This window comes from Oncorhynchus gorbuscha, linkage group LG25, assembly GCF_021184085.1.
Source record: "Oncorhynchus gorbuscha isolate QuinsamMale2020 ecotype Even-year linkage group LG25, OgorEven_v1.0, whole genome shotgun sequence".
NCBI classification, from domain to species: domain Eukaryota; kingdom Metazoa; phylum Chordata; class Actinopteri; order Salmoniformes; family Salmonidae; genus Oncorhynchus; species Oncorhynchus gorbuscha.
In genome coordinates this window covers 46,070,501-46,095,720 of record NC_060197.1, presented here as the reverse complement: position 1 = coordinate 46,095,720, position 25,220 = coordinate 46,070,501, and the positions used below count along the sequence as shown (strand labels likewise).

At 40.2% G+C, this 25,220-nt stretch overlaps 2 protein-coding genes and 1 long non-coding RNA gene across 7 annotated transcripts; 1 reads left to right on the top strand and 2 right to left on the bottom strand.

The window, feature by feature from the left end:
• Positions 1 to 667: 667 nt before the first annotated feature.
• mfsd8 (major facilitator superfamily domain containing 8) lies at positions 668 to 11,561 on the bottom strand. 3 transcript variants are annotated; one of them, XM_046329092.1, is made up of 12 exons: positions 11,162 to 11,561; positions 10,935 to 11,035; positions 10,645 to 10,688; positions 9,960 to 10,200; positions 9,268 to 9,381; positions 8,177 to 8,321; positions 7,729 to 7,787; positions 7,361 to 7,469; positions 7,011 to 7,145; positions 6,520 to 6,623; positions 4,789 to 5,033; positions 668 to 1,987 (listed from the first exon to the last, which is right to left on the bottom strand). In XM_046329092.1, exons 1-12 carry the CDS (start codon positions 11,218 to 11,220, stop codon positions 1,781 to 1,783), a joined length of 1,563 nt encoding a protein of 520 aa, XP_046185048.1. In that variant the 5' UTR covers positions 11,221 to 11,561; the 3' UTR covers positions 668 to 1,780. The 3 variants fall into 3 exon arrangements, with proteins under 3 accessions (XP_046185048.1, XP_046185050.1, XP_046185049.1); XM_046329094.1 differs by having other exon boundaries at positions 7,011 to 7,103; XM_046329093.1 differs by having other exon boundaries at positions 10,935 to 11,017.
• A 4,847-nt stretch (positions 11,562 to 16,408) lies between these two features.
• LOC124014462 lies at positions 16,409 to 19,283 on the bottom strand. 2 transcript variants are annotated; one of them, XR_006835028.1, is made up of 6 exons: positions 19,254 to 19,283; positions 17,575 to 17,723; positions 17,369 to 17,439; positions 17,070 to 17,176; positions 16,885 to 16,960; positions 16,409 to 16,710 (listed from the first exon to the last, which is right to left on the bottom strand). It is a non-coding gene; the product is annotated as an uncharacterized LOC124014462 (long non-coding RNA). The 2 variants fall into 2 exon arrangements; XR_006835027.1 differs by lacking the exon at positions 19,254 to 19,283 and having other exon boundaries at positions 17,575 to 17,867.
• LOC124014461 (butyrophilin subfamily 1 member A1-like) lies at positions 18,487 to 23,887 on the top strand. 2 transcript variants are annotated; one of them, XM_046329502.1, is made up of 9 exons: positions 18,505 to 18,788; positions 19,018 to 19,075; positions 20,766 to 21,131; positions 21,330 to 21,622; positions 21,748 to 21,840; positions 22,080 to 22,109; positions 22,444 to 22,479; positions 22,657 to 22,692; positions 22,797 to 23,887. In XM_046329502.1, the coding sequence occupies exons 4-9, from the start codon at positions 21,580 to 21,582 to the stop codon at positions 23,423 to 23,425; spliced, it is 867 nt and encodes a 288-aa protein (XP_046185458.1). In that variant the 5' UTR covers positions 18,505 to 18,788; positions 19,018 to 19,075; positions 20,766 to 21,131; positions 21,330 to 21,579; the 3' UTR covers positions 23,426 to 23,887. The 2 variants fall into 2 exon arrangements, with proteins under 2 accessions (XP_046185459.1, XP_046185458.1); XM_046329503.1 differs by lacking the exons at positions 22,080 to 22,109; positions 22,444 to 22,479; positions 22,657 to 22,692; positions 22,797 to 23,887 and having other exon boundaries at positions 18,487 to 18,788; positions 21,748 to 21,841.
• Positions 23,888 to 25,220: the final 1,333 nt, after the last annotated feature.

The window sequence follows — 25,220 nt, the reverse complement described above, 5'->3', positions numbered from 1 at the left end:
AATATGTGACTGCATTTATTGATGGATTCTTACTGTAGGCATTATCAATGTATAGTTTTAAAAAAATGACAATCTCATGATAGCAAATCATTATCAGGATGTAAGACTGCTTCAAAGAACAACAAAGTCAAGATGTGGTAGAAATGTTCCTACATTGTGCTAGAGGCAGGACTCTTGTTAGTATAACAAAAAATATGTTTCTAAATACTCTTTGTAATTCAACATTCACAAAAATGATGGATACTTTAATAGATTTAAAAAACAATGAAGTCAATGCATTAGCATTAAGATTCACAAGCAAGAGTTGCACCTCTTCTTATAACATATGCCAATATAAAATCAGCAAAAAAAAAGAAACGTCCTCTCACTGTCAACTGTGCTTATTTTCAGCAAACTTAACATGCATATATTTGTATGAACATAAGATTCAACAACTGAGACAAACTGAACAAGTTCCACAAACATGTGACTAACAGAAAAGGAATAATGTGTTCCTGAACAAAGGGGGGGGGCCAAAATCAAAATTAACAGTCAGTATCTGGTGTGGCCACCAGCTGCATTAAGTACTGCAGTGCATCTCCTCCTCATGGACTGCACCAGATTTGTCAGTTCTTGCTGTGAGATGTTACCCCACTCTTCCACCAAGGCACATGCAAGTTCCCAGACGTTTCTGGGGGGAACGGCCCTAGTCCTCACCCTCTGACCCAACAGGTCCCAGACGTGCTCAATGGGATTGAGATCCGGGCTCTTCGCTGGCCACGGCAGAACACTGACATTCCTGACTTGCAGGAAATCACACACAGAACGAGCAGCATGGCTGGTGGCATTGTCATGCTGGAGGGTCATGTCAGGATGAACCTGAAGGAAGGGTACCACATGAGGGATGTCTTCCCTGTAACACACAGCGTTGAGATTGCCTGCAATGACAACAAGCTCAGTCCAATGATGCTGTGATCCCCAGACCATGACGGACGCTCCACCTCAATCGATCCCGCTCCAGAGTTCAGGCCTCGGTGTAAGTGTCTTAAGTTTTCAGAACTGTGACCTTAATTGCCTATAGTCTGTAAGCTGTTAGTGTCTTAACGACCGTTCCACAGGTGCATGTTCATTAATTGTTTATGATTCAATGAACAAGCATGGGAAACAGTGTTCAAACCCTTTACAATGAAGATCTGTGAAGTTATTTGGATTTTTACGAATTATCTTTGAAAGACAGGGTCCTGAAAAAGGAAAGTTTCTTTTTTTGCTGAGTTTATACCCACAATTTCACATAACAGGTTTTCCATTATTTCAATAACAAGTGAGTCAGTTGGAATCAGCCACTTCAACTACATGCATGTACATATTTTTCAATACTAAAAGTGACCATTATTCAAACCATTTACAACATAAAAACTAACAAATTAACCGATGTTTAAATCAGTGGTCCCCCAAACAAGCCAAGTACACATTCAAAAAGAGAGAGAGCACATTTTGAAATTGCTTTTCCATACAAAATCAGAGAAGTAGCAGTTACTGCAATACATTTAGTGGTAGAAGAAGTAGTTCCTTTTTCAACTGGAGAAGTCATCTCAACTCAGGAGAAAATAAAATGGCCCTACCGTTTTGTTCTTGACCAAACATCTTCAATATCAAACCTGAGTGACAAACTATCAGGAATTGTGAAACTGTCACCACATCCCCGGCAGCAACTTCATTAGTGAAAGCTTCTCATTTTAGGATTAAAGTCGACAAAAAGTCCCATCCCCCTGCCCTAAAATGGCTGTGGGGTCTACATTTCTTACTCCAGGATCCTGCCATGACGCACGGCGAAGGAGATGAGTTTGTGGTAGAGGGCCCCCAGGAGAAGTATGGCCACCAGCACCATGACACAGATGAGGCTGAAAGCCCAACGTGGACCCAGGATTGTGTACACCTGGGAGACGAACACGGGCCCCAGGGTCCGGGCCCCGCTACCAGAGGCTGTCAACCAGCCCATGTACACACCCTGGAGGACAGGAGAAAAAAAAAGACCCAAATGTTGTTTATTCTATTTTGTTCACTTTCACACACTGTACCAGTCTAGCCTTTTACACACACTGTACCAGTCTAGCCTTTTACACACACTGTGCCAGTCTAGCCTTTTACACACACTGTGCCAGTCTAGCTTTTTACACACACTGTGCCAGTCTAGCCTTTTACACACACTGTGCCAGTCTAGCCTTTTACACACACTGTGCCAGTCTAGCCTTTTACACACACTGTACCAGTCTAGCTTTTTACACACACTGTACCAGTCTAGCCTTTTACACACACTGTACCAGTCTAGCCTTTTACACACACTGTGCCAGTCTAGCTTTTTACACACTGTGCCAGTCTAGCTTTTTACACACACTGTACCAGTCTAGCTTTTTACACACCGTACCAGTCTAGCCAGCTGAGAACTTTTTTTTAAACGTTATACCTGGCATCGTAGAAAAATATGATATGCACACTTGAGGATACCGGGTTGAAATTATATGAAGGAATGAGAGGCCTGTGGTTGGCCTGACAAAGATTAATGGGAAGTCTAAACCAGACCTGGTTTAAAATATTCAATATATTTACATACAGTAAGTATTGGGATATATATTTTCTTTGAATATTTGGACATTTATTTGTAAATACAAAATATTTAAAAACACTCCCATGCATTTGAAGCCAGAGCCCGTATCCACAAAGCATCGCATAAAAAAGGTCCTAAGAATCCTGTTAAAACCTGTTTTTAAGAAGAAGAAAAAACTCCACGCTCACAGTAGGTATTAGCTTGGTAAGACACTGACCAGACAAACTCTGAGCCAGGAGTAAAATCAACTCCTAAAAGGGTTCATCTCAGCTGGTCGTCACGACAGTTTGAAAGATGGTGATGACACTCATCGTTGTAAATTATTGGAAATAACCAATCACGAAGAGGCATGGCCAGCTGTGAACTGTATAGCACGTTTTCAGACACCCAGATGAATGTGACTTTACATCAAATGTTGCAATGGTAAAACACTTGATATAATTTGTCTACTCTTAATTATTGCCTAATATGTTGGCATGCACAACTTTTTTTTTTTTTACCAATTCTGATGTTTGTTAAAAAATTAATGTTGACAATATTACCGTTATATCAACACACTCATCACTCCTGTTGAACAAATAAATCATTTTGGCAGTACACGGTAGGCATCAAGTCATTTAACGACAATGTTGCTGTTGCAAAGGCTCATGGTAGAAACCAGGTTTTTCCCTCTACGCTGGCCACGCCCCTCCCTTGCAACTTCCCAGTCTCCACTGGGAATGCAACCTGAGTGACAAACTATAAGGCATTGTGAAACCACATCCCCGGCAGCAAATCCATTAGTGAAAGCTTCTCATTTTAGGATTAAAGTCGACAAAAAGTCCCCCTAAAACGGCTGTGTGGGGTCTACATTTCTTACTCCAGGATCCTACCGTGACGCACGGCGAAGGAGATGAGTTTGTGGTAGAGGGCCCCCCATGAGAAGTATGGCCCCCCAGCACCGTGAAACAGATGAGGCTGAAAGCCCAACGTGGACCCAGGATGGACCCAAAAAAAGATATTTAGACCCTCTGTAAGCAGCCTCGCACACTAATCAGGACTAATTAATGTCATTTAAAGCATTGGTATGGACTCAAAAAAAAACATCAACTTTACTGACAAAAAAAAACAAACACTACTTTCGCTTGTACACTAAGGACCCAGAGAATAGTTTCAGTTGAGAGGAGAAAGCTAGAAAAAACAAAACAAAGACCTCTCAACATGTTACATTTTTTTAGGCGTTGTGAGAAATCATTGTCAAAAGAGCAAATAGATACAATTGCATGTAGGTCTGAATTATTTATAGATTGATCATATAGAAATATCAAAATAATCTTTTAACAACTCCTAAACAAATTCCATGTCGCGCAGGAACCACTGACTCACTTTATTTTTCTATTATCAAGTCGCCTGCTGATAACGCTGAATTGGTTAGGACAGCTCATGAGGTCTCCTAAAAACATCTGTCAAATAGGTTAGGACTCTTATGACTAAAGAGGTTTAAAGCCTAGCTTTTATTTTAACCCTTAACATAAATATTTATATTCTCAGCACTTACATGCAATTTCCTACTCTGAGACGCTTTGTGGATACGAGCCCAGGTCTGATTGGTCCTGGGGTTATTTTAAATGTATTTGGAAACAAGCATTTAAAAATATATATTTTTTTTTATAATCAAACAGTATTTATAGGAAATTGTTTGAAAATACAGTACTTTCAAATAGAAGTAGTTGATTCAGGAACATCATTTGAAAATACCCTAATACACAGAATAAGTATTTAAAAACCAAATACTTCAACAGGCATAATATTTGAATCCAGGTCTAAACATTACCTAATTATGTTGCATGAATAAAGCACTCGGCAGCAGCAATACTCAGTGTGCCAGCCTCTCATTCCTTTATGAAAAACCTGGCATAGAATATTAAAACACAAAGCAGTAGGAGTCCAGAGAGTCACAATGGAGGTATGGGTACATACAAGCAATAAGATAATGAAAAATCCACTCTCATTCCAATTAAAATATGGCCTATGAGAGCCCCATTCATGACAAAGGACGTACTGTCATTCGGAACACACCGTCACAGTGGATGAATGAGTTGGAATGCTAAAAATGCTAACAGAGTCTTAGATCTCTCAATGCCCCCTTTAATTGGTTCAGTGTGATAGCGTTAGAATTAGATGCGTGTCAACAGTGAAGCTGTGTTCTGAACACGTGAACATACCTGAGGCTTGGACCCTAGGATTTTGGAGTAGAGCGTGTAGGATATCACGTTGCAGGCCGGGTAGCCCGCTCCAATGAGGACGTCGGCGGTAAGGAACTGTGCCAGGTGAATGGCGGGGGTATACTGGCACCATGTCTGTTCAGCAGGGCAGCCTGTCGGCTCGAAGGAGCTGTTGGAGACCGGAGTTGGGGCAAACACCGGGTTTGGGGCAAACGTCTCGTGGATGACAGTGTAATTCTTGAGGTCTGTGTTGTTTTGAGAGAGAGTGCCTTCAGAAAGTATTCAGAAAGAATTCTTGAATTTTTCGCACATTTTGTTGTGTTACAGCCTGAATTTAAAATGGATTACATTGAGATTGTGTGCGTCTGGCTTACTTACATACAATACCCCATAATGGAATCATGTTTTTATAAATTTTTACAAATTAATTAAATATTAAAAAGTGGAAATGTCTTGAATCAATAAGTATTCAACCCCTTTGTTACGGCAAGCCTACATCATTTAGGTGTAAAAAATCTGCTTAACAAGTCACATAATAAGTTGCATGGACTCACTCTATGTGAAATAGTGTTTAACATTATTTTTTAATGACCCAACACATACAATTATCTGTAAGGTCCCTCAGTCGAGCAGTGAATTTCAAACACAGATTCAACCACAAAGACCAAGGAGGTTTTCCAATGCCTCGCAATGAAGGGCACCTATTGGTAGATGGCTCAAAAAAATATTGAATATCCCTTTGAGCATGATGAAATTATTAAATTACACTTTGGATGGTGTATTAATATACCAAGTCACTACAAAGATACAGGTGTCCTTCCTAACTCAGTTGCCGGAGAGGAAGGAAACTGCGCAGGGATTTCACCATGAGGCCAATGGTGACTTTAAAACAGTCTGAGTACCACTCTTCATATTTTCAAGCATGGTGATGGCTGCATCATGTTATGGGTATGCTTGTCATCAGCAAGGACTAGGACATTTTTTTTATGGTCAAAAGAAACAGACTAGAGCTAAGCACAAGCAAAATCATAGAGGAAAACCTAGTTCACTCTGCTTTTCAACGGACACTGGGAGACAAATTCACCTTTCAAATATGGAGTTAATTACCAAGGCGGCATTGAATGTTCTTGAGTGGCATCTATGGCAAGACTTGAAAATTGCTTTCTATCAATGATCAAACACCAACTTGACAACCTTTGAATAACTTTTTTAATAATATTGTGCAAATATTGTACAATCCAGGTGTGCAAAGCTCTTAGACTTACCTAGAAAGACTCACAGCTGTAATCGCTGCCAAAGGCGATTCTAACATGTATTGACTCAGGGGTGTGAATACTTACATAAATTAGATATTTCTGTATTTAATTTTCAATAAATTAGCAACCATTTCTAAAAACATGTTTTCACTTTGTCACTGTGTTGTGTAGATGTGAGAAAAACAAAACAATTTTTAATCCACTTTGAATTCAGGCTGTAACAACAAAATGTGGAGGTGTGAATACAACAAAAAGTCAAGGGGTATGAATACTTTCGGAAGGCACTGTAAGTATAACGCACACCGTCTCATTACCGGTATATTCATTCCTGCAGTCCTATAGCTCAGTCTATGCTGCTAACATACTGTATGTAAAAAAAAACTATAAGAATTGTGAAGACTGCTAATTTGTCACATCACTGACGTTAAACGACCTAAAGGTAAAGGTACAGGTGAAAAAGCCATCGATTCCATACCTGCCCACTGGATCGCAGGGTAACGGTTCCCCCATGGGAGCAGGACAAAGAAGCCACAGAATATAATAGCCAAGCCTCCAAGGAGCACAGGACGATCACCAATCCTGGAAGACAACAGTACCTTTCATACTCAACGCACAGTCAATTCAACTCTCAATACTATATCCTGACAGTGGCATTCACAAATTAACATTGTTTCCCCCCCCCACCCCACAGTCAGTCATTGTTTTCATTATTATGAAATGAACAGTGAAGTGTTCTACTGTATCTTCGTCTATGCTGCTCCGACATTGCTCATTCAAATATTTATATATTCTTAATTACATTATTTTACTTTGGATTTGTGTGTATTGTGGTGAAATTGGTATATACTACTTGTTAGATATCACTGCACTGTTGGAGCTATAAACACAAGCATTTCGCTACACCCACCCGCAATAACATCTGCTAAACACTTGCGTGACCAATTAAATTAGATTTGAACGTCTTACCTTTGAGAGAGAACCTTCACAAGTAGAAACACCAGGATGGACTCAAAGCCGACGCAGGACAGTATGATACCGTTGTACAGCACTGCATCCTTCCTAGTCCAAGAGAACATGTCCATAGATAGGGGTGTGGCTATGCTGAAAATCAAAAGTGTAGTAAAACCCTCCACAGATGACGCGTGTGGAAAAACAATGGGATGAAAATGAGCAAATACAACTTGCACCGTTTTTTTTACTTCCGACAGTCGTGCGTTTTCTAAATGAGCTTCAAGTGTTCAACAAATACTGATATTATTGTTATGCATTGCCGCTGACACTACATTATTGGCACGGCGACTATAAAGAGTACATACGTTTCAAAGACCGCGAAAATGAACATGATGATGAAAAATAGAATGTTGGAGGTCAAAACAGCAACGTGATCAATATTCCCTTCGGTTTCCTGACTGACATCCATTCTTTCTGTAAGAGAAGAGTGAAGATATGACACTCAACAACTTCACAAGCCAAAGCAAACATACTACTTTATCTCGTTTCAGCTACAGAAACAAAAAAAAGATGCCTAATCTATCCACAACCAATCAATGTTCCAAACTGGTTTAAAAAAAAAAAGTATGTCCTATAGGTCTTCATGCAAGCTGTTACTGGTTAAATACAAGGTAGTATCAACTACATAACAAACAAGGCTCCGATTTATTCAACGTTTTGGCAAAGTATGTACCTTCAGACACATAATTGATTGCTCTGATATGTCTTCCATAGTCGTCAACTTGGTGTTCCCTGTTGAAAAGAAATAATTATTAATTATTTAACTGGGCAAGTCAGTTTAAGAACAAATTCTCATTTACAATGACAGCCTAGAGGAACAGGGTTTAACTGGCTTGTTCTGGTGCAGGCAGACATCATTTTTTACCTTGTCAGCTCGGGGATTCGATCTAGCAAACTTCCGGTTGCTAGTCCAATGCTCTAACCACTAGGCTACCCTGCCGCCCTCAAATCATGAATCATGCCTGCTCCCAGCATGGCAGTAAAGAGACCCGTGGTACTATCCAAGTCAACATCGTCAGATGAACATATACTTGAACAGATGGTAAATCTACTTGGGTGAAATCCCAAGATGTTATTTGGATAAATAGACGTCAGTATAAGTTCAGAATGTAACCGCTCACCTCAGTACTAATACGACGAGCAGGATATTGATGACGCCAAATAATGCAGCCAGTAGAGCTGGGGCGGTGTACATATTCAGCTGTAGGTCAATAACCTTCACGCTAACACCTTGTTCACCAATAAATGACAAACCGGCCTGGAGAGCTGAAAAAAAAACAAATTCAAATATATTACACCTTAGCTGCTGTCTAATGAGCTTTTTTTCCACTATGATGTCACGTTGTACACAATGATCTGTTGGGGGGGGGGGGGGTCAATTGAGTTACATATCAGAAAATTGCATTTGATGATTTATCATATCGACGACGTCGCAATATTATTTTTGTGCCAGTCGGCTGTAGCTTCACCAAAACGCCAGTGTTTCTCCTTCATAGCTTGTTCTCCGTCTTCTTTTTAAAACAGGGAGACAATTTATTTTCAGCACTTTATTTCCATGAATGATCAAAAAAACGCATTCTCATGGCTCTCTCTCTCTCTCTCTCTCTCTAGTCTCTCTGCAGCAAGACATATGGTGAGCAATATGTTTGGAAGATCAAATCTCAATAAAAATCACAGTATCGAATCACAATACATATAGAATCGTGAGAATTGCTATACATATCGTATCGGCGCCCGAAAAAAAAAAAAATGGTGACAATATCGTATCGTGAGGTCCCTGGCAATTCCCAGCATTCATCACAATCATTCCTTTATCTTGCTGCATTTCATTTTTTTAATGTTTGCAACGCAATATTTATGTGCTTAGTAGAGATGATCAGAGATTAGCGTCGTACAATGTCAAAACTGAACAAAATTGGTTCTGTATTTGTTTGTTTGTTGTATTCTCACTTACGTCATAGTTCAGTTTTACCGCAGATCGTCACACTCGTTAATCAACTGCTGAATCCCTATCAGGTTGACTAGTCTTCACACCTCTCTCTCAATTGACGTAGCCTTATAAGGCTCATTGTGCCCGAACATAGTTGTATGGTTAATACCTAATGCTGACAATGTGCACTTGTACCAGGTCATCATACAGTGCTCCAATGTAGAAAGACAGCCAACTCTCACTGTGAGACTGAGTAATGGGGAAAAGGGAGAACAATCATACCTGGACCCAGAATGAACCCCAGAGCCTGACAGGCACTTGTGTTAGCCATAGCACTGTTTCTCTCCTTCAGTGAGGTGGCTCCAGCAACATAGGACCTCACAACAGCTACGTTCCCTATAAAAGCAAATACAACACAAAATAAACAGGACCAACAACCAAATATTAGACAGGCAAATTAGAATTGTTCCAACAATACAGGTGGGAGAAAAATGGTAATGTTAAAATGGAAAAAGGTACTGCATGGACCCGTGTGGCTCAGTTGACAGACCGTGGCACATGCAACGCCAGGGTTACTTGATTCCCACAGGGGACCAGTACAGAAAGAACAAACAAACAATATGAAAATGTATCCAGTCACTACTGTAAGTCGCTCTGGATAAGAGCGTCTGCTAAATGACTAAAATGTTAAATGTAATAATTGTGTTTACAACTAGGCACCACACCTGACCCAACTGAGCTAATTGATAAGTTTAATGATTGCCAAAATTCAAACACACCTCGTTCTTCCACGTCGGCTAAATAAAAAATATGAAGTGCCTGCGACACTCCGGGGTCAGGGTTGCCTACCCCTGATTTAGCAAATCAACAAAACCAAAGGAAAAATCTGCAAGCACAAGTGTGCAGTGAAAGAGCCCCTTGACTTCGACTGGTGATACTGTATTACATCTGACTAAACCAGAGACATAGCCCACCTGCTCCAAAACCGACTAAAGCTCGAGACATGAGCATGTGGTATTTGTTCTGTGATGTGGGTAGGTAGATGTAGCAGTAGTAGATGTTGGCTGTGACGTTGATGAAAATAGAGCAGGCCAACGGTTCTCTCCTGGGTCTGTGATTGGACCAGAGCCCAAAGAGGGGGGACGCCAGCATCTGGCCCAGGCTGTAGGCCGCCACCACCCAGCCAAGGAAGCTAGCATTGGCACTGTCATCAATCTAGACGGGCAGATAGAGTAGATTTGAGAACCACTGTGTCAGTCATGCTGTAGATTGTGATGACATGAGCCATGTGCGACATTATCTCTTATTTAACCATTCTAATTTATTTTTCTTTTCTTTTTGTTGCATGCACTATTATTTTGTCACAGTTTTTAGGATTATTTCAAGAGCTTCACATTTATATTTCAAAAGGGAGAGGGTGAAATAGCATACCCACAACTTCCAACAAAAAACATGGCTTATACAGTGTTCTGGCATTTCTAAGAAGTAAAGCAGGGAGGTTATTCTTTGCTAAAAATAATTCTCACACTTCTCCTTTTCAGGTCTAAAATTGGACTTAAGTGAAATTAATAGTATTGAGTATGAACACGTTAGTTAGTTGGTTCTTATATTCAACCAAACAGTTGTAAGACGAGAGCAGGAAAACAACATCAACTTCACCTTTTGCAGATACGGCCAAACTGACGTGATGACAATAGTGAAACCTTGAGGAAGTCACAAATAAATTAAGCCTAGGCTATATCCATGGTTAAACATGTTGCACAGCATAAACACAGACTAATTAATGTCACATACCATTAACAGTTTCGGGCTATGGTTAACATCTATGACTCACACATCCACGACTAACAAATTTCCAAGAGGCAGTTACTGGTATCCTTTCAGTCATTCACTTTTAAAAAGGTAGGCAATGTGGCTAGGATAAAATAAATGGTATAAAATGTGCTTACCAACGCTGCTTAGAAACATTGTGAAGTACATTACACGAATTGACCGCCATCTACTCTTGTATTCATCATTTTGGGAGTCATCACTAGACGGAAAGGACAAACTACATAAACTCGACAATGATAGAAAAAAAACATGATTGAGGCAAGTGACAAATGTGAACTTTTTGAGCACATACAGTAAAGCTTTATGGAATAATAATTTAACGTTAGTCTGTGCTATAACCCACCTGCCAGAATCATCGTTGAGCAATGGCGTATTCTCTCCGGAATCCATAAATTGAGACATCGTTGATTTGACGTTGTGCTGTCACCGAATTTAAAGGTGTCTGGACGTGTGGTGGGTCATTTATCAAGTCGCCATGTCTCTGGGAGATAACGTTAGTCCTACTTGGATGACTGCTAGAGTCACTTAAACGACATCACGTAAATTGAACAATTTGTACGATTAAATAATGCTATTTAATTAAAAGATGACTCTGGAAGTCTGACAAATTATGCTAAGGTGCAACGACTACAGTAGCAAGATTTACATTCGCTCTCCGTTGACGTGAAACGTTAAACTGTAATATTTGTCAACACTTCCTACCGCTCTTCTTCTTCTTCTTCTTCCTCCTTCTTCTTCTTCGGTGGGGTTTATCGGCGGTTGGTAGCCAACGTTATGGTGCATTTACCGCCACCTACTGTACTGGAGTGTGGGCTAGAGACAAGGAGGATCTAAATCCTACCTGCCATCCCCCGTTGCTCTTAAAAAATATATAACAAAATATTTGAGACTATATTAGTATATGTAATGACGTACTACTCAATTATACTCCTTAAACTAATTTCCTGTATCCCCTTCTCTCTCATACTAGATCTTAGCATCTCTCTTTCCCTCTGATACTGCCCACACTGTAGCAATACATGCCACACGGTCTCTGTTTCCTGGCAATAATCACACTTTCCTGTTGGATCCTTCCCTATCACATTTAATTTCTTATTGAACTGGCTGTGTCCCACCCTTAATCTTGTCCCTTCCTGCCGTCCTCCCCTCCCCGACTTACCTCTGTACATGAAATAAATGCCTGCCCTTACTATCTCTATTCCACTGCTCCTGCCATCTCTGCACCATCACTGTCCATATCAGACCTTTTGCTTCTGCCTTTCTCATTGAAACTACAAAATCAACGTACCCACTACTAAGTGCTTGTTTACCCAGTACATCAACTGCCTCGTTCCCCTCCACCCCCACATGGGCTGAGACCCAAGTTAATTTGTATACCCATCTGTCTAATCCTGCCATGGGTTTGTAGTACCTCATAAAGCAGGTACCTACATGTACAAATGACCTCATCTAGCCTGTACCCCTCCACATTGACTCTGTACCGTAACACCCTGTATATAGCCTCTTCATTATTATTTTATTGTGTTACTTTTTTTTTTACTTTAGTTTATTTGGTAAATATTTTCTTAAAACTCTTCTTGAACTGCACTGTTGGTTAAGGGCTTGTAAGTAAGCACTTCACAGTAAGGTCTACACTTGTTGTATTCAGCATTTCACAGTAAGGTCTACACTTGTTGTATTCAGCATTTCACGGTAAGGTCTACACTTGTTGTATTCAGCATTTCACGGTAAGGTCTACACTTGTTGTATTCAGCATTTCACGTTAAAGTCTACACTTGTGTGTATTCAGCATTTCACAGTAAGGTCTACACTTGTTGTATTCAGCATTTCACGGTAAAGTCTACACTTGTTGTATTCAGCATTTCACGGTAAAGTCTACACTTGTGTGTATTCAGCATTTCACGGTAAGGTCTACACTTGTGTGTATTCAGCATTTCACAGTAAGGTCTACACTTGTTGTATTCAGCATTTCACGGTAAAGTCTACACTTGTGTGTATTCAGCATTTCACGGTAAGGTCTACACTTGTGGTATTCACCATTTCACGGTATGGTCTACACTTGTGGTGTTTGGCTCATGTGACAAATAAAGCTTGGTTTTATTTGTTTGCTACCTGAGCTAAAGCTGGAGACTCAACAATACTGCACATGAATCAGAGCAAATGACTACTCTGTCTGGCTTGACTTTCTCCATCCACTACAAGGCCAAGAGTCTGGACATCAGCTCCACCGTATATTCAGCCAAATGAGCTGTTTTTTTATTTATTTAACCTTTATCTAACTAGGCAGGTCAGTTAAGAACACATTCTTATTTACAGTGACGGCCTAACAAAACACAAAAGGGCTCCTGCGGGGGCTGGGATTAAAAAAAATACAATAAAAATATAGGATAAAACACACATCACGACTAGAGAGACACCACAACACTACATAAAGAGAGACCTAAGACAACAACATAGCATGGCAGGAACACATGAAAACACAGCATGGTAGCAACACAACATGACAACAAAATCGTAGCAACACAACATGGCAGCAGCCCGACATGGTAGCAGCACAAAAATTGCACAAAAACATTATTGGGCACAGACAACAGCACAAAGGGCAAGAAGGTAGAGACAACAATACATAACGCAAAGCAGGTGCAAATGTAAGAAAGAGTATCCATGAACCACGCAGGCTCTCTATGGTCAGGGCGTGACAAGTCTTGAGTCTTTAAATAATATAATAATATAATAATATATGCCATTTAGCAGACGCTTTTATCCAAAGCGACTTACAGTCATGTGTGCATACATTCTACGTATGGGTGGTCCCGGGGATCGAACCCAAATGAAGAGACGGAGATAAACTGTCCAGTTTGAGTTTTTGTTGATGCTCGTTCCATTCGCTAGCAGCAGCAAACTGAAAAGAGGAGTGACCAGGGATGTGCGTACTTTGGGGACCTTTAACAGAATTTGACTGGTGGAACGGGTGTTGTATGTGGAGAATGAGCGCTGCAGTAGATATCTCAGATGGGGGGAGTGAGGCCTAAGAGGGTTTTATAAATAAGCATCAACCAGTGGGTCTTGCGACAGATATACAGAGATGACCAGTTTACAGAGGAGTGTAGAATGCAGTGATGTGTCCTACAAGGAGCATTGGTGGCAAATCTGATGACCGAATGGTAAAGAACATCTAGCCGCTCGAGAGCACCCTTATCTGCCGATCTATAAATGACGTCTCCATAATCTAGCATGGGTAAAATGGTTATCTGAATCAGCGTTTGGCAGCTGGGGAGAAAGAGGAGTGATTACGATAGAGGAAACCAAGTCTAGATGTAACCTTAGCCTGCAGCTTTGATGTGTGCTGAGAGAAGGACAGTGTACCGTCTAGCCAGTACTCCCAAGTACTTGCATGAGGTTACTACCTCAAGCTCTAAACCCTCAGAGGTAGTAGTCACACCTGTGGGGAGAGAGGTAAAGTTGACTGAGAACACGTTCTCATTTACAGCAATGACCTGGGGAATAGTTACAGGGGGAGAGGAAGGGGGGATGAATGAGCCAATTGTAAACTGGGGAAAATAGTATTTTTGTCACACCCTCTGCATAATGGATTCTACTCTGTCGCAACAAGTCTTTAAGTTCCAGTCTACTTGTTTTAAGCTCAATTTCTCTCTCTGTTGAATAGTTGTTTTTAACAGAGTACTCCAGCATTTTACAATAATTTTACAATTCACTGATCTTCTGATCGTCTTAATTTCTATTAGAGGAAAAAAAGTGTAGTGTTTCCTCTTAGGAAACCTTTTACAGCTAACCATACCATAGTTGAGAACCTCCACTGAGTGGTCATTTATTTCAAAAAATAATAATTTTAATGGATATGAACTGAAAGATGAAATCAGAGTTGTGTAGTAAATTATTATTAAACCTCAATCTAAGTTCACGTATTTTCATTGGGAAGATTTGAAATTGACCAAGAATGGAACTATGATCAGATAGAATGGCCGGTCATGTTTTTCTAAGTTCCGTTACCTATTAAAACAGTCAATTCTCGAGAAAGTCTTAAATCTAGCAGAAAATCAGGTATTGTTCTTAGTTGTGGATTATGAAATTTCCAGCAGTTATGATTTTATTTTACCTTTATTTAACTAGGCAAGTCAGTTAAGAACAAATTGTTATTTTCAATGACAGCCTAGGAACTGTGGGTTAACACTGCCTGTTCAGGAGCAGAACAACAGATTTGTACCTTGTCAGCTCGGGGATTTGAATTTGCAACCGTCCAATTACTAGTCCAACACTCTAACCACTAGGCTACCCTACCGCCTAGTGAAGATCTTTAAGAAATGGTTTAAGTGCATTGGAAGCTTTCACTTGGGATGAGCTATGAGAAGGTCCAAATATATCTAGTTTAGAGCTATGATCAGGCTTCTGGTTACAGAATTGAGACATCTTTGTCAGATTAGGAGCATAAATAGATACAAATGCTATTTTCCTTCCGTACAGAGTAGAAGGAACCTTAGTCTAAACTGACCTGAAAACACCCCAGCCTGTTTTGATGACTGAACATTTCAGCTATATTTGTATTTGCTGTAACCCACAATCGCCTACAGATTTGATACATATGAAGGCCTATATTTACTCTGGATTTGACAAACGATAGATTGACTAGGATCCTTTGAAATTTTCCCAAGTTATATTTGTTCCCAATTAGGTTAAATGTAGTCCAATTAATGAGCTTTTAATGTTTTTCTACTAATTTGCATAGGCTAATCATTGAGATGAATGATATTTAATATCTTAGCAGATAATGACATGACAATAACAGCAGCTGTAGATTATGTAATGAAAAGTTGAAGGGTGGTTGGTAATGGAGGACATCAGGTGGATCCACGTCTGGGTGTTGGACAGAACCCCTAGGTCTTGGAGAACAGGTAATGGAGGACATCAGGTCAAATCAAATCAAATCAAATGTATTTATATAGCCCTTCGTACATCAGCTGATATCTCAAAGTGCTGTACAGAAACCCAGCCTAAAACCCCAAACAGTAAGCAATGCAGGTGTAGAAGCACGGTGGCTAGGAAACACTCCCTAGAAAGGCCAAAACCTAGGAAGAAATCTAGAGAGGAACCAGGCTATGTGGGGTGGCCAGTCCTCTTCTGGCTGTGCCGAGTGTTGATTATAACAGAACATGGCCAAGATGTTCAAATGTTCATAAATTACCAGCATGGTCGTATAATAACAAGGCAGAACAGTTGAAACTGGAGTAGCAGCACGGTCAGGTGGACTGGGGACAGCAAGGAGTCATCATGTCAGGTAGTCCTGGGGCATGGTCCTAGGGCTCAGGTCCTCCGAGAGAGAGGAAGAAAGAGAGAAGGAGAGAATTAGAGAACGCACACTTAGATTCACACAGGACACCGAATAGGACAGGAGAATTACTCCAGATATAACAAACTGACCCTAGCCCCCGACACATAAACTACTGCAGCATAAATACTGGAGGCTGAGACAGGAGGGGTCAGGAGACACTGTGGCCCCATCCGAGGACACCCCCGGACAGGGCCAAATAGGAAGGATATAACCCCACCCACTTTGCCAAAGCACAGCCCCCACACCACTAGAGGGACATCTTCAACCACCAACTTACCCATCCTGAGACAAGGCTGAGTATAGCCCACAAAGATCTCCGCCATGGCACAACCCAAGGGGGGGGCGCCAACCCAGACAGGATGACGTCTGGGTGTGGATCCACGTCTTGGTGGTGGACAGAACCCCTAGGTCCTGGAGAACAGGTAATGGAGGACATCAGGTGGATCCACGTCTGGGTGTTGGACAGAACCCCTAGGTTCTGGAGACCAGGTAATGGAGGACATCAGGTGGATCCACGTCTGTGTGTTGGGCAGAACCCCTAGGTCCTGGGGAACAGGAGCAGAGTTAAAGGGAACAGGAGAGGAGACAGAGACGTAAACAAGGAAACACACCGGTTACAGGTTGATCAGGTATGTAGAAATACAGTTATTGAATGATTTAATATACATGTTTGATTAGACATGCAATATTGTTAATAGCAGACAAAAAATAAAGGATACCTGTCTGTAATTTCTTGATTCTCCTCTGGAGGCTCTCCTTCTGTTTCTCCAGCACCTTGTCCTTGTTCAATCTCACCTTGATTGATAATAGAAATATATGCAATTTATGTGTCATATTATTACAAATAGATCTCTCACATATTTCTTGGAGGGTCAGAAAAATAAATAAATTAACAGCGGACAACCTCCTCATGCTTCTCATCCTGTGCCTGAAGGTTGTCCTCGAAGGCGTTCTGATCTGGTTCGACAACTTCCATCGCATCGAGTTTCAGTGATTTGAAAGTACGTCATACTAAAATAGCAATAGACAAACAACACTAAGTCAATCACAAATTTGAAATATTACAGTATATACAATAATTGTATTTACAATTGCGTTGTTCACCTCAGTCAACAGCTGCATCTCCCGTCCATACAGCAGGCGATATGGTGAGTACTCAAATAAAGCGACGTATCAGTGCAAAATTTGAACTGTGATACTTACCGATCATGTGCCATGGTGAAACAACTGATGCGCTTCAAATTCTACGCCACAGTCTTCACCCTCTCAAACTCCTGTCAGACGAGACAGGGTACTGACTTTTAAGCACAAGGTGACAAATTGAAATATTATGTTCTCTCTGATATGAAATCAGAACCATTTCAGATATAATAGAATGTGATTGATAAACAAAATGTTATTTCACTTACCCAGCTGTCCACATTCTTGACAATCCCATGCCAATTGTCAAAAGAAGAGTTATGTTGATTTTGGCAATCAAGCACTTCACTCCATCTTCTCCTCAGTTAAAAATCACCCTCCTATGAGACTGGCCATCCTTGTAAGCACATGTGATTGCCTAACAAGTTCGAAGACAAGAGTCTAAGTAATTTTGCACCACTTTCTGTTTCTCTCTCCCCCATCTCTCTCTGTCTTTCACTCTCTTCCCACCTCTCTCTTTCACCCTTTCCGTCTACCAAAGACACTTAGTTAAGGGCAGTTGGAATGACCATAATTGCTTTTTTATTTTAATTTTATTTTATCTTTATTTAACTAGGCAAATCAGTTAAGAACAAATTCTTATTTTCAATGACGGCCTTGGAATAGTGGGTTAACCCCTGCTGTTCAGGTGGCAGAACGACCTTGTCAGCTCGAGATTTGAACTTGGATTTTAAAAAAACGAATTGAATTGAAGGTGTTATTTCACACCAGAGTTAGTCTTTCTGCCTATAACCCATCCGAATGTAAAATTGATGTTCATTTAATACATACTGTAGATATAAATGGCCTTATACCTCATCGTTCAACTGTACAACAATATGTACATAGTGTTACAATAGTTATTTTTTCTGATTATGAGTGAATGTTCTTTTGACACTCAAAGACCCAAACGGCGTTCCATACAACATTCTATAATAAAATGGTGTTATTTGAAATGAAACGCTTATTTTACGTGTCAAATAGTAATATTTGACGTGTATCTTTGTTCACATGCAAAGACCCAAACGGCGTTCCATACAACATTCTATAATAAAATGGTGTTATTTGAAATGAAACGCTTATTTTACGTGTCAAATAGTAATATTTGACGTGTATCTTTGTTCACATGCAAAGACCCAAACGGCGTTCCATATCTATATTGGGTTAGTTCTGAAAGTCTACAGTACATTTGAACAAATTCGAAAGTGAAAGAAAACTGCGACAAATAGGCACAGCACATTTATTGTTCTACAGATCAGGTCTAGCTAGATCAGGTCTAGTTATTCGCATAAGTGTGATTGAGATATATGATAAAGGATTGTAATCATTATTTTCTGAACTAATATTTCCCGACTTCATTTGGATGTCGTGATTTTTCAGAGATTTTACGCACGACATGCCACCTTGCGTTATTGAAAAAAACAGCTCGAGGGCCCTGTATACAGTAAGTAGACCTTCGCTTTTAAAGGTACCTCGTGGCGTAATGTGGTTTACCTTTGTCGAATTTGTAATAAACTATTGCGGAATTACAGTATTTAAATGATTTTTGCACGATCGACCATAGCCCAATCAATATATTTTAGATTGCTATTTGAAGGTGAAAGTAATATGTGCCCGCGAACGATAGGCAGGATTTCAATATAGTGACATTAACAATTTTTCATTCTTTTCAGGTTATGTGGTTGTACATATTGGCAGCTTGGGGTGTGTGTCTCTCCACTGCCACTTCTGGTGAGTAGCCAAGACTAGTAGTGGCGGTTTAAAATCTTTACTGAATTATAACAACGATTCAATAATGGAACTGTAATAGACTAATTACTGTATTTGTATAGGCCTATTTTTGGAATCTTTTACCGGCGCAATTCCTTCCCGTCACACCGACATATAATTATTCAATTATTGCACCCACACTGCTCGCGCGCGCCAACGATGGTCTGCGTTGCCAAGGGAAAGAACAGTAGTCAGTTCTATTTGTGACGCTGATCGCGCAGAAAGTCCTGCCTCTCCCATCTCCTCATTGGTTTATAGAAGCAGACACCCATCTGCCTTCTCCTCATTGGTTTATAGAAGCAGATACCCATGTCCCATCTCCTCATTGGTTTATAGAAGCAGACACCCATCTGCCTTCTCCTCATTGGTTTATAGAAGCAGATACCATCTGCCTTCTCCTCATTGGTTTATAGAAGCAGACACCCATCTGCCTTCTCCTCATTGGTTTATAGAAGCAGAACCCATCTGCCTTCTCCTCATTGGTTTATAGAAGCAGATACCCATCTGCCTTCTCCTCATTGGTTATACCCTCCTGTGTGACTGAAAGACATCAGTGGTGGTAATAAACCTTTTATGAAAGTTATTTGCCAATGAGATTTTTTCAGCGTGATTACAATTGCACTAGAATGGTTTATTTGTATTATTTAATTGATATTTTTTGCATGTTTTAGTATTTTATTGTTAGTGCCTGCGTTTTGTTTTGCATGATGTAGCAATGTAAGTTGTTGATCTGTATTATGAATACATAAAAATAAATATATATATATTATTTTTTATATATATATATAAAAATAATAATAATAAAGAAAGTTAGTTGCCAATTACCATATAAGTCCAAAGAAGAAAATCCTGGAAGGGGGAGAGATGACTAGAAACGATTCTGTTGACCGGTTTATGTGTGGATTAATTGTCGGAGTAGAGGACCTTCCTTGTTGCATCTCAGGTAAAATAAAAACTCAATGTTCATATCCCAGGACAAATTAGCTAGCAATAGCAAGCTAGCTAAATAGGACAAATTAGCTAGCAAATGCAAGCTAGCAGACTAAATTGCCATAAATGTTTAATGCTTTTTTACCTGTCCCCAAATTAATGTAATTCGTTCAGAGTTAGTTTTGATATTTTAACCTGCGTGTCTTGATCTCGTTCGGTGTGGGGGGACAAAATCAATTTGCTCACGATGGCGCGCGGCAGGTTCGGGTACGGTGTTAGGCAGGGTTTATAACTTTGTGGCTGTGGTATCTAGTGACAGTTTTCTAGCTTTGCAAAGCCGCCTGATCCCGCAAACTAATATTGATGTTGTATCTGCAGTGTGAATCAGTCTGGTATTTACAAGGCTACAGGTTTTCCCATGGATATTACAGATTTGAAGATATCGGATCTTTGGATACCAGACCACAAATGCATTCTAGGCTAAATTTTGGAGGTGCCTTGAGATGTATTTGACAAAAAACAAACAACACATTTCTGGGGCTTTTAGTAATAATAATAATAACTTTATGACTTTTGACATTTTAAACTCACCAAGTTAAAACAAAGTAAAACAGTGTAATCATAAGATGGTGATTACATTTTACATTTAAGTCATTTAGCAGACGCTCTTATCCAGAGCGACTTACAAATTGGTGATAGTTTGAAATCCTTCTTCTATCAGAAATGTTCACGTGTTCGGTACCCGTGGATCCAGTCTCGGCACGGTTGGGACATGTTGCCACCATGCCATGCTGGCTCACCCTTTCCATGAACGCAGAGGGCCTGGAGGTGCGTTGGTACCGGCCCAAAGATTTCGACAACCCGGTCTTGCACTACAGAGAGAGGAAGATCCAGGAAGCATCACAGCAGTCCCAATACGTGGGCCGCAGCTCCCTGGGGCTCCGGGAGGTTACGTCACAAGGGCTGAAGGGAGGGGATGTGACCTTGAAGCTGGTTAATGTCACTCTGAGAGACCAAGGGGAGTATGTGTGTTACGTCAGCAGTAACCAGGACTATGGGACTGCCAGTGTCTTTCTCAATGTGACTGGTGAGTTCATTCAAGCAAAACATATCCAGGAATGATGCTACAGAAATGAAATGATATCCATCATTCTTTCTCCATCATTCTTTCTCCATCATTCTTTCACAAATAGTTGAATTAGCCAAGGTAAAAAAAAAAAAATATTATTTTTTATTTGAGACTTTAATCTCCTCCTCCTTAATGTGCACTTAATCTCATTCCCAGTGAGGGGCACCCCTCCTCTCCTCTCAGCAGTCAGAACAGATGCTGACTCTGTGAATGTGAGCTGTGTTTCCCATGGATGGAAGCCAAGGCCCAGGCTACAGTGGTCAGATGGGAGGCAGACTCTGAAACCTGAGAAGCTGGACTACAGCAGTGGTGCCCATGGTCTGGTGTCTGCCCACAGCTGGGTCCTCTCTTCCCCTCCAGTGCTCCCTGGGTATCCTGTTCTCTGGTTCTGTCTGAAGGGGAGGAGATGGAGGGAAGAGTGGACCTACGGGACGTTGCGGCTGTACCAGGTCAATAATGATAATAACCGTGACTCTTTCTGCAATGAGCATATGCTGATCTGGAAACTATCACAAGGTGTGTGTGTCCACCAGTTTGTTGAATTAAATAAGGGATACCTTCTTTCCACTTTCAGAGACTTCATCAGGACTGCTAACAGCTGTCATCATTTTAGCTCTGCTTCTGCTCCTGTCCGTTGTCTTCATCGGTGTGCTCTACAAAAAGAGAGGTCAGGGCTATGTTTTGGTTTTGATAGTTATACTATATATTGATAAGCATACAATGCCATGGAAATGTTAAGACTGGGTCACATTTGAACTTGAGCCTAAGAGGGTATTGAATCCTCTTTCCACCATATTTGGATTAGCTACCGGAGACAACATTAGGCAAGTCACCAAGACATCTCCTAATGCCACCTTTATCCCTCCTATGATTCGATTGAAAACTCATGTGTGTTTTGCTTTTCAGGAAACAAATCAACACATGTGCCTAAAGGAGGTAAGGAATCTATTTATCCACATCACACTTTTCAATGTCAGTGTTCATGATTTGATTTTCAATGCTTAACTTTATAACCACGTGTCCTAAATGTTGTGGCATTTTATACTGCAACTAGGCCTACATTGATCCTGTAAGAGAATACGATTAAAACTCTAAATTAGCACTACATCAAGTCAATGGACACTAAATTATAAACACTACCTATATTCTGTGCATTTAGTCACCACAATGTAAGATATTGTCTTTCTTTATCATATGGCAAATATTGATCCAAAATACTTACTGTACAGAATACATTTAACATTTTCCTACTCTCCCCGTTTTTGCGTAGATATAGTGGATATCGAGACTATGAGACAACCTGAAGGTAATCTATTTTGACATTTTCCAAAGAGAATCTGAATTTATTCTGATATTGCCTTTCTTTATGATGCAAGATGCTACACTTCTAAGAGTGTAGAGCAAATATTGATCCCTAAAACAGAATAATTACGGTACAAAATTACATTTAACATTTACACATTGTTCCTGTTTTTTTGTGTAGATTTAGTGGATATAGAGAATATGAGACAAGCTGGAGGTAATCTATTTTGAAATATTTCTGATACATTCTGATTGTTATTATCGTTATTGTTGTTATTACGGTTCATCGGCATCTCCTGATTCTGTGTTTGTCCTCAACAGTGGATATCACATTGGATCTCAAGACAGCTCCTTCCTATCTGACAGTCGGTTCAACTGGTAAAATTGTGAGAGACAGTAAAGCTAATCCATGTCCTCCGGGTGAGCATGCTTATATACTTGGAACATGTGGTTTTACCTCGGGCAGCCATGCTTACTGGGAGGTTAGACTGGATAAGGAGATGGTAGGCGTTAAAGAATCCTGGTGGGTTGGACTGGCAAGTGGGTCTGTTAAAAGACAAGGTGATGTACCAGCCACACCTTCCAATGGTTTCTGGTTCCTGTCCTCATACAAAGAGAAAGGCTTACGGCTTAATATGGCCCCCGACATCCTACTTCCTGCCGATCCTAGACCTCAGATACTAGGGGTGTATTTTGACTATGACCAAGGAGTACTCTCTTTCATCAACGTAAAAGACAATAAACTGATTGTCACTGTGAGAGCCATGTTCATTGGGGAGCTGTTTCCTCTTTTTAACCCAGGTCAAGGTGACACAGCCCCTATGACGATATTAGATGCTAGCCACTATAAAACAAAACCTGTAGAAGAGTCTGCTTCTGAGATTGATGCCCTTCTAGCTTCTAACCAAAGTCGCAATCATCAGACTTCTGAATCCAAAGACTGTCTTTAAATGTCTGTAAAACAATGAAAACTACAGCACTATATATTAACACATTGTTTTATGTATCTAGTGCACTTCATATTAGGGTGTGTACAGTAGTATTCTGCACTGGTCCAATTCATCATCATCTCCTTGCTCTTCTCCTTTGTCTGCAGTGCAATTGGATTTGATTTGACTACCGTGGAAACATATGATTGGTGATGGATTGATGTAGTGGCTGGATGGATGTAGTAGCGATATAGTAGATGGATGTAGTGGATTTATGGCTGTAGTAGCGATATAGTAGATGGATGGATGTAGTAGATGGCTGGATATAGTGGATGGATGTAGTAGATGGATGTATTGGATTGATGGATGTAGTAGATGGATGTAGTGGATTGATGGATGCACCGTAGTAGAGAGATGTAGTTGATGGATGGATGTAGTAGATGGATGTGGTAGATTGATGGATGTACCGTAGTAGAGATGTAGTTGATGGATGGATGTAGTAGGTAGATGGATGGATGTAGTAGATGGATGTAGTGGATTGATGGATGTACCGTAGTAGAGAGATGTAGTTGATGGATGGATGTAGTAGATGGATGTAGTAGGTAGATGGATGTACCGTAGTAGAGATATGTAGTTGATGGATGGATGTAGTAGATGGATGTAGTAGGTAGATGGATGTACCGTAGTAGAGAGATGTAGTTGATGGATGGATGTAGTAGGTAGATGGATGTCTACATGGTGTTTGGTTTGACCATCCCCTGTTTTTCACAGCAGTGCAGAACAGGAGACGGAAAGAGAAGCTCCTTGCAATATATCCGCTTTCTATATTGCTCACTATAATTATTTTAATGGTAGAGGCATCTTTCTATAGTGCTCAATATTATTATTTTAATGGTAGAGGCATCTGGTGACACTTCATTTGAAACTGTAGATTTTTCCCTGTTACAGTTTGCAATATAGAGCAACGTACTGCTCACTAGAAAATATCAGATTATACTGACTGGAGTATGTGCATTGAAAAACAAAAAAATCATACTGGGAAAAATCTTTTCAACAGCCAACTGGAAAACTTCAGCCATCTTTCTAGGGCTCCATCTTTCCGACTTGAAGTTCATTGACTTAATGATTTGACCTCGTTTTTTCCCCCCAAGTTCCCATTTTATCTTGAAAGCAACATGACCATCACATGCAGGTACCATCAGTTCAGGAAAATAAAAAGCAAATTATTTCAATTTATGCTCAGCTGTGCGTCGCAAGTGCTACACCAACTGATCTATTTTGTCAATGAAAGCTTGAGATTTGAAATGTAATATTGTCTGAGAGGAACAATATTGGCAGTCTAGGGCCGTAGCCAATATCCTCTGATAATGTATTAGGCCTCCTGAAAAAAATCTAATTCCTAACAGAACTGTTTTTATCATTTTAATGTAAAAATCTCCAAATCGTGTTTAAAATTTAAAAAATCTGAAAAGATGATCTCGGCATGCAATATGTTTTCTGGTTGTGGGAGTCTCAGTTTACACTATTTTGTGTTTTGACCAATCAGACCAGGTCTGAAAAGATCTGATGAGAAAATATCTGATGTAATTGGTCGAAATACCAATTAGTGGGAAAAAATATGAATTACTGAGTATAATAGGCCACTCCTATTTACCATATCTGTATACCATCTATTGCATCTTAGCCTATGCCACTCGATCATTGCTCATCCATATGTGTACATATTCTTATTCCATCCCTTTACTCAGATTTGTGTGTATTAGGTAGTTGTTGTGGAATTGTCTTGGCCAGGTCGCAGTTGTAAATGAGAACTTGT

Coding starts and splice junctions, on each gene's coding strand:
- mfsd8 (XM_046329092.1), bottom strand. CDS start 11,220: ATGTCTCAATTTATGGATTCCGGAGAGAATACGCCATTGCTCAACGAT. Junction 10,689..10,934: donor AATGTTTCTAAGCAGCGTTG/GTAAGCACATTT, acceptor GACTTCCTCAAG/GTTTCACTATTGTCATCACG. Junction 9,382..9,959: donor TTTAGTCGGTTTTGGAGCAG/GTGGGCTATGTC, acceptor TTGCTTTTATAG/GGAACGTAGCTGTTGTGAGG.
- LOC124014461 (XM_046329502.1), top strand. CDS start 21,580: ATGGAGGGAAGAGTGGACCTACGGGACGTTGCGGCTGTACCAG. Junction 21,623..21,747: donor GGACGTTGCGGCTGTACCAG/GTCAATAATGAT, acceptor TTCCACTTTCAG/AGACTTCATCAGGACTGCTA. Junction 21,841..22,079: donor TGTGCTCTACAAAAAGAGAG/GTCAGGGCTATG, acceptor TTTGCTTTTCAG/GAAACAAATCAACACATGTG.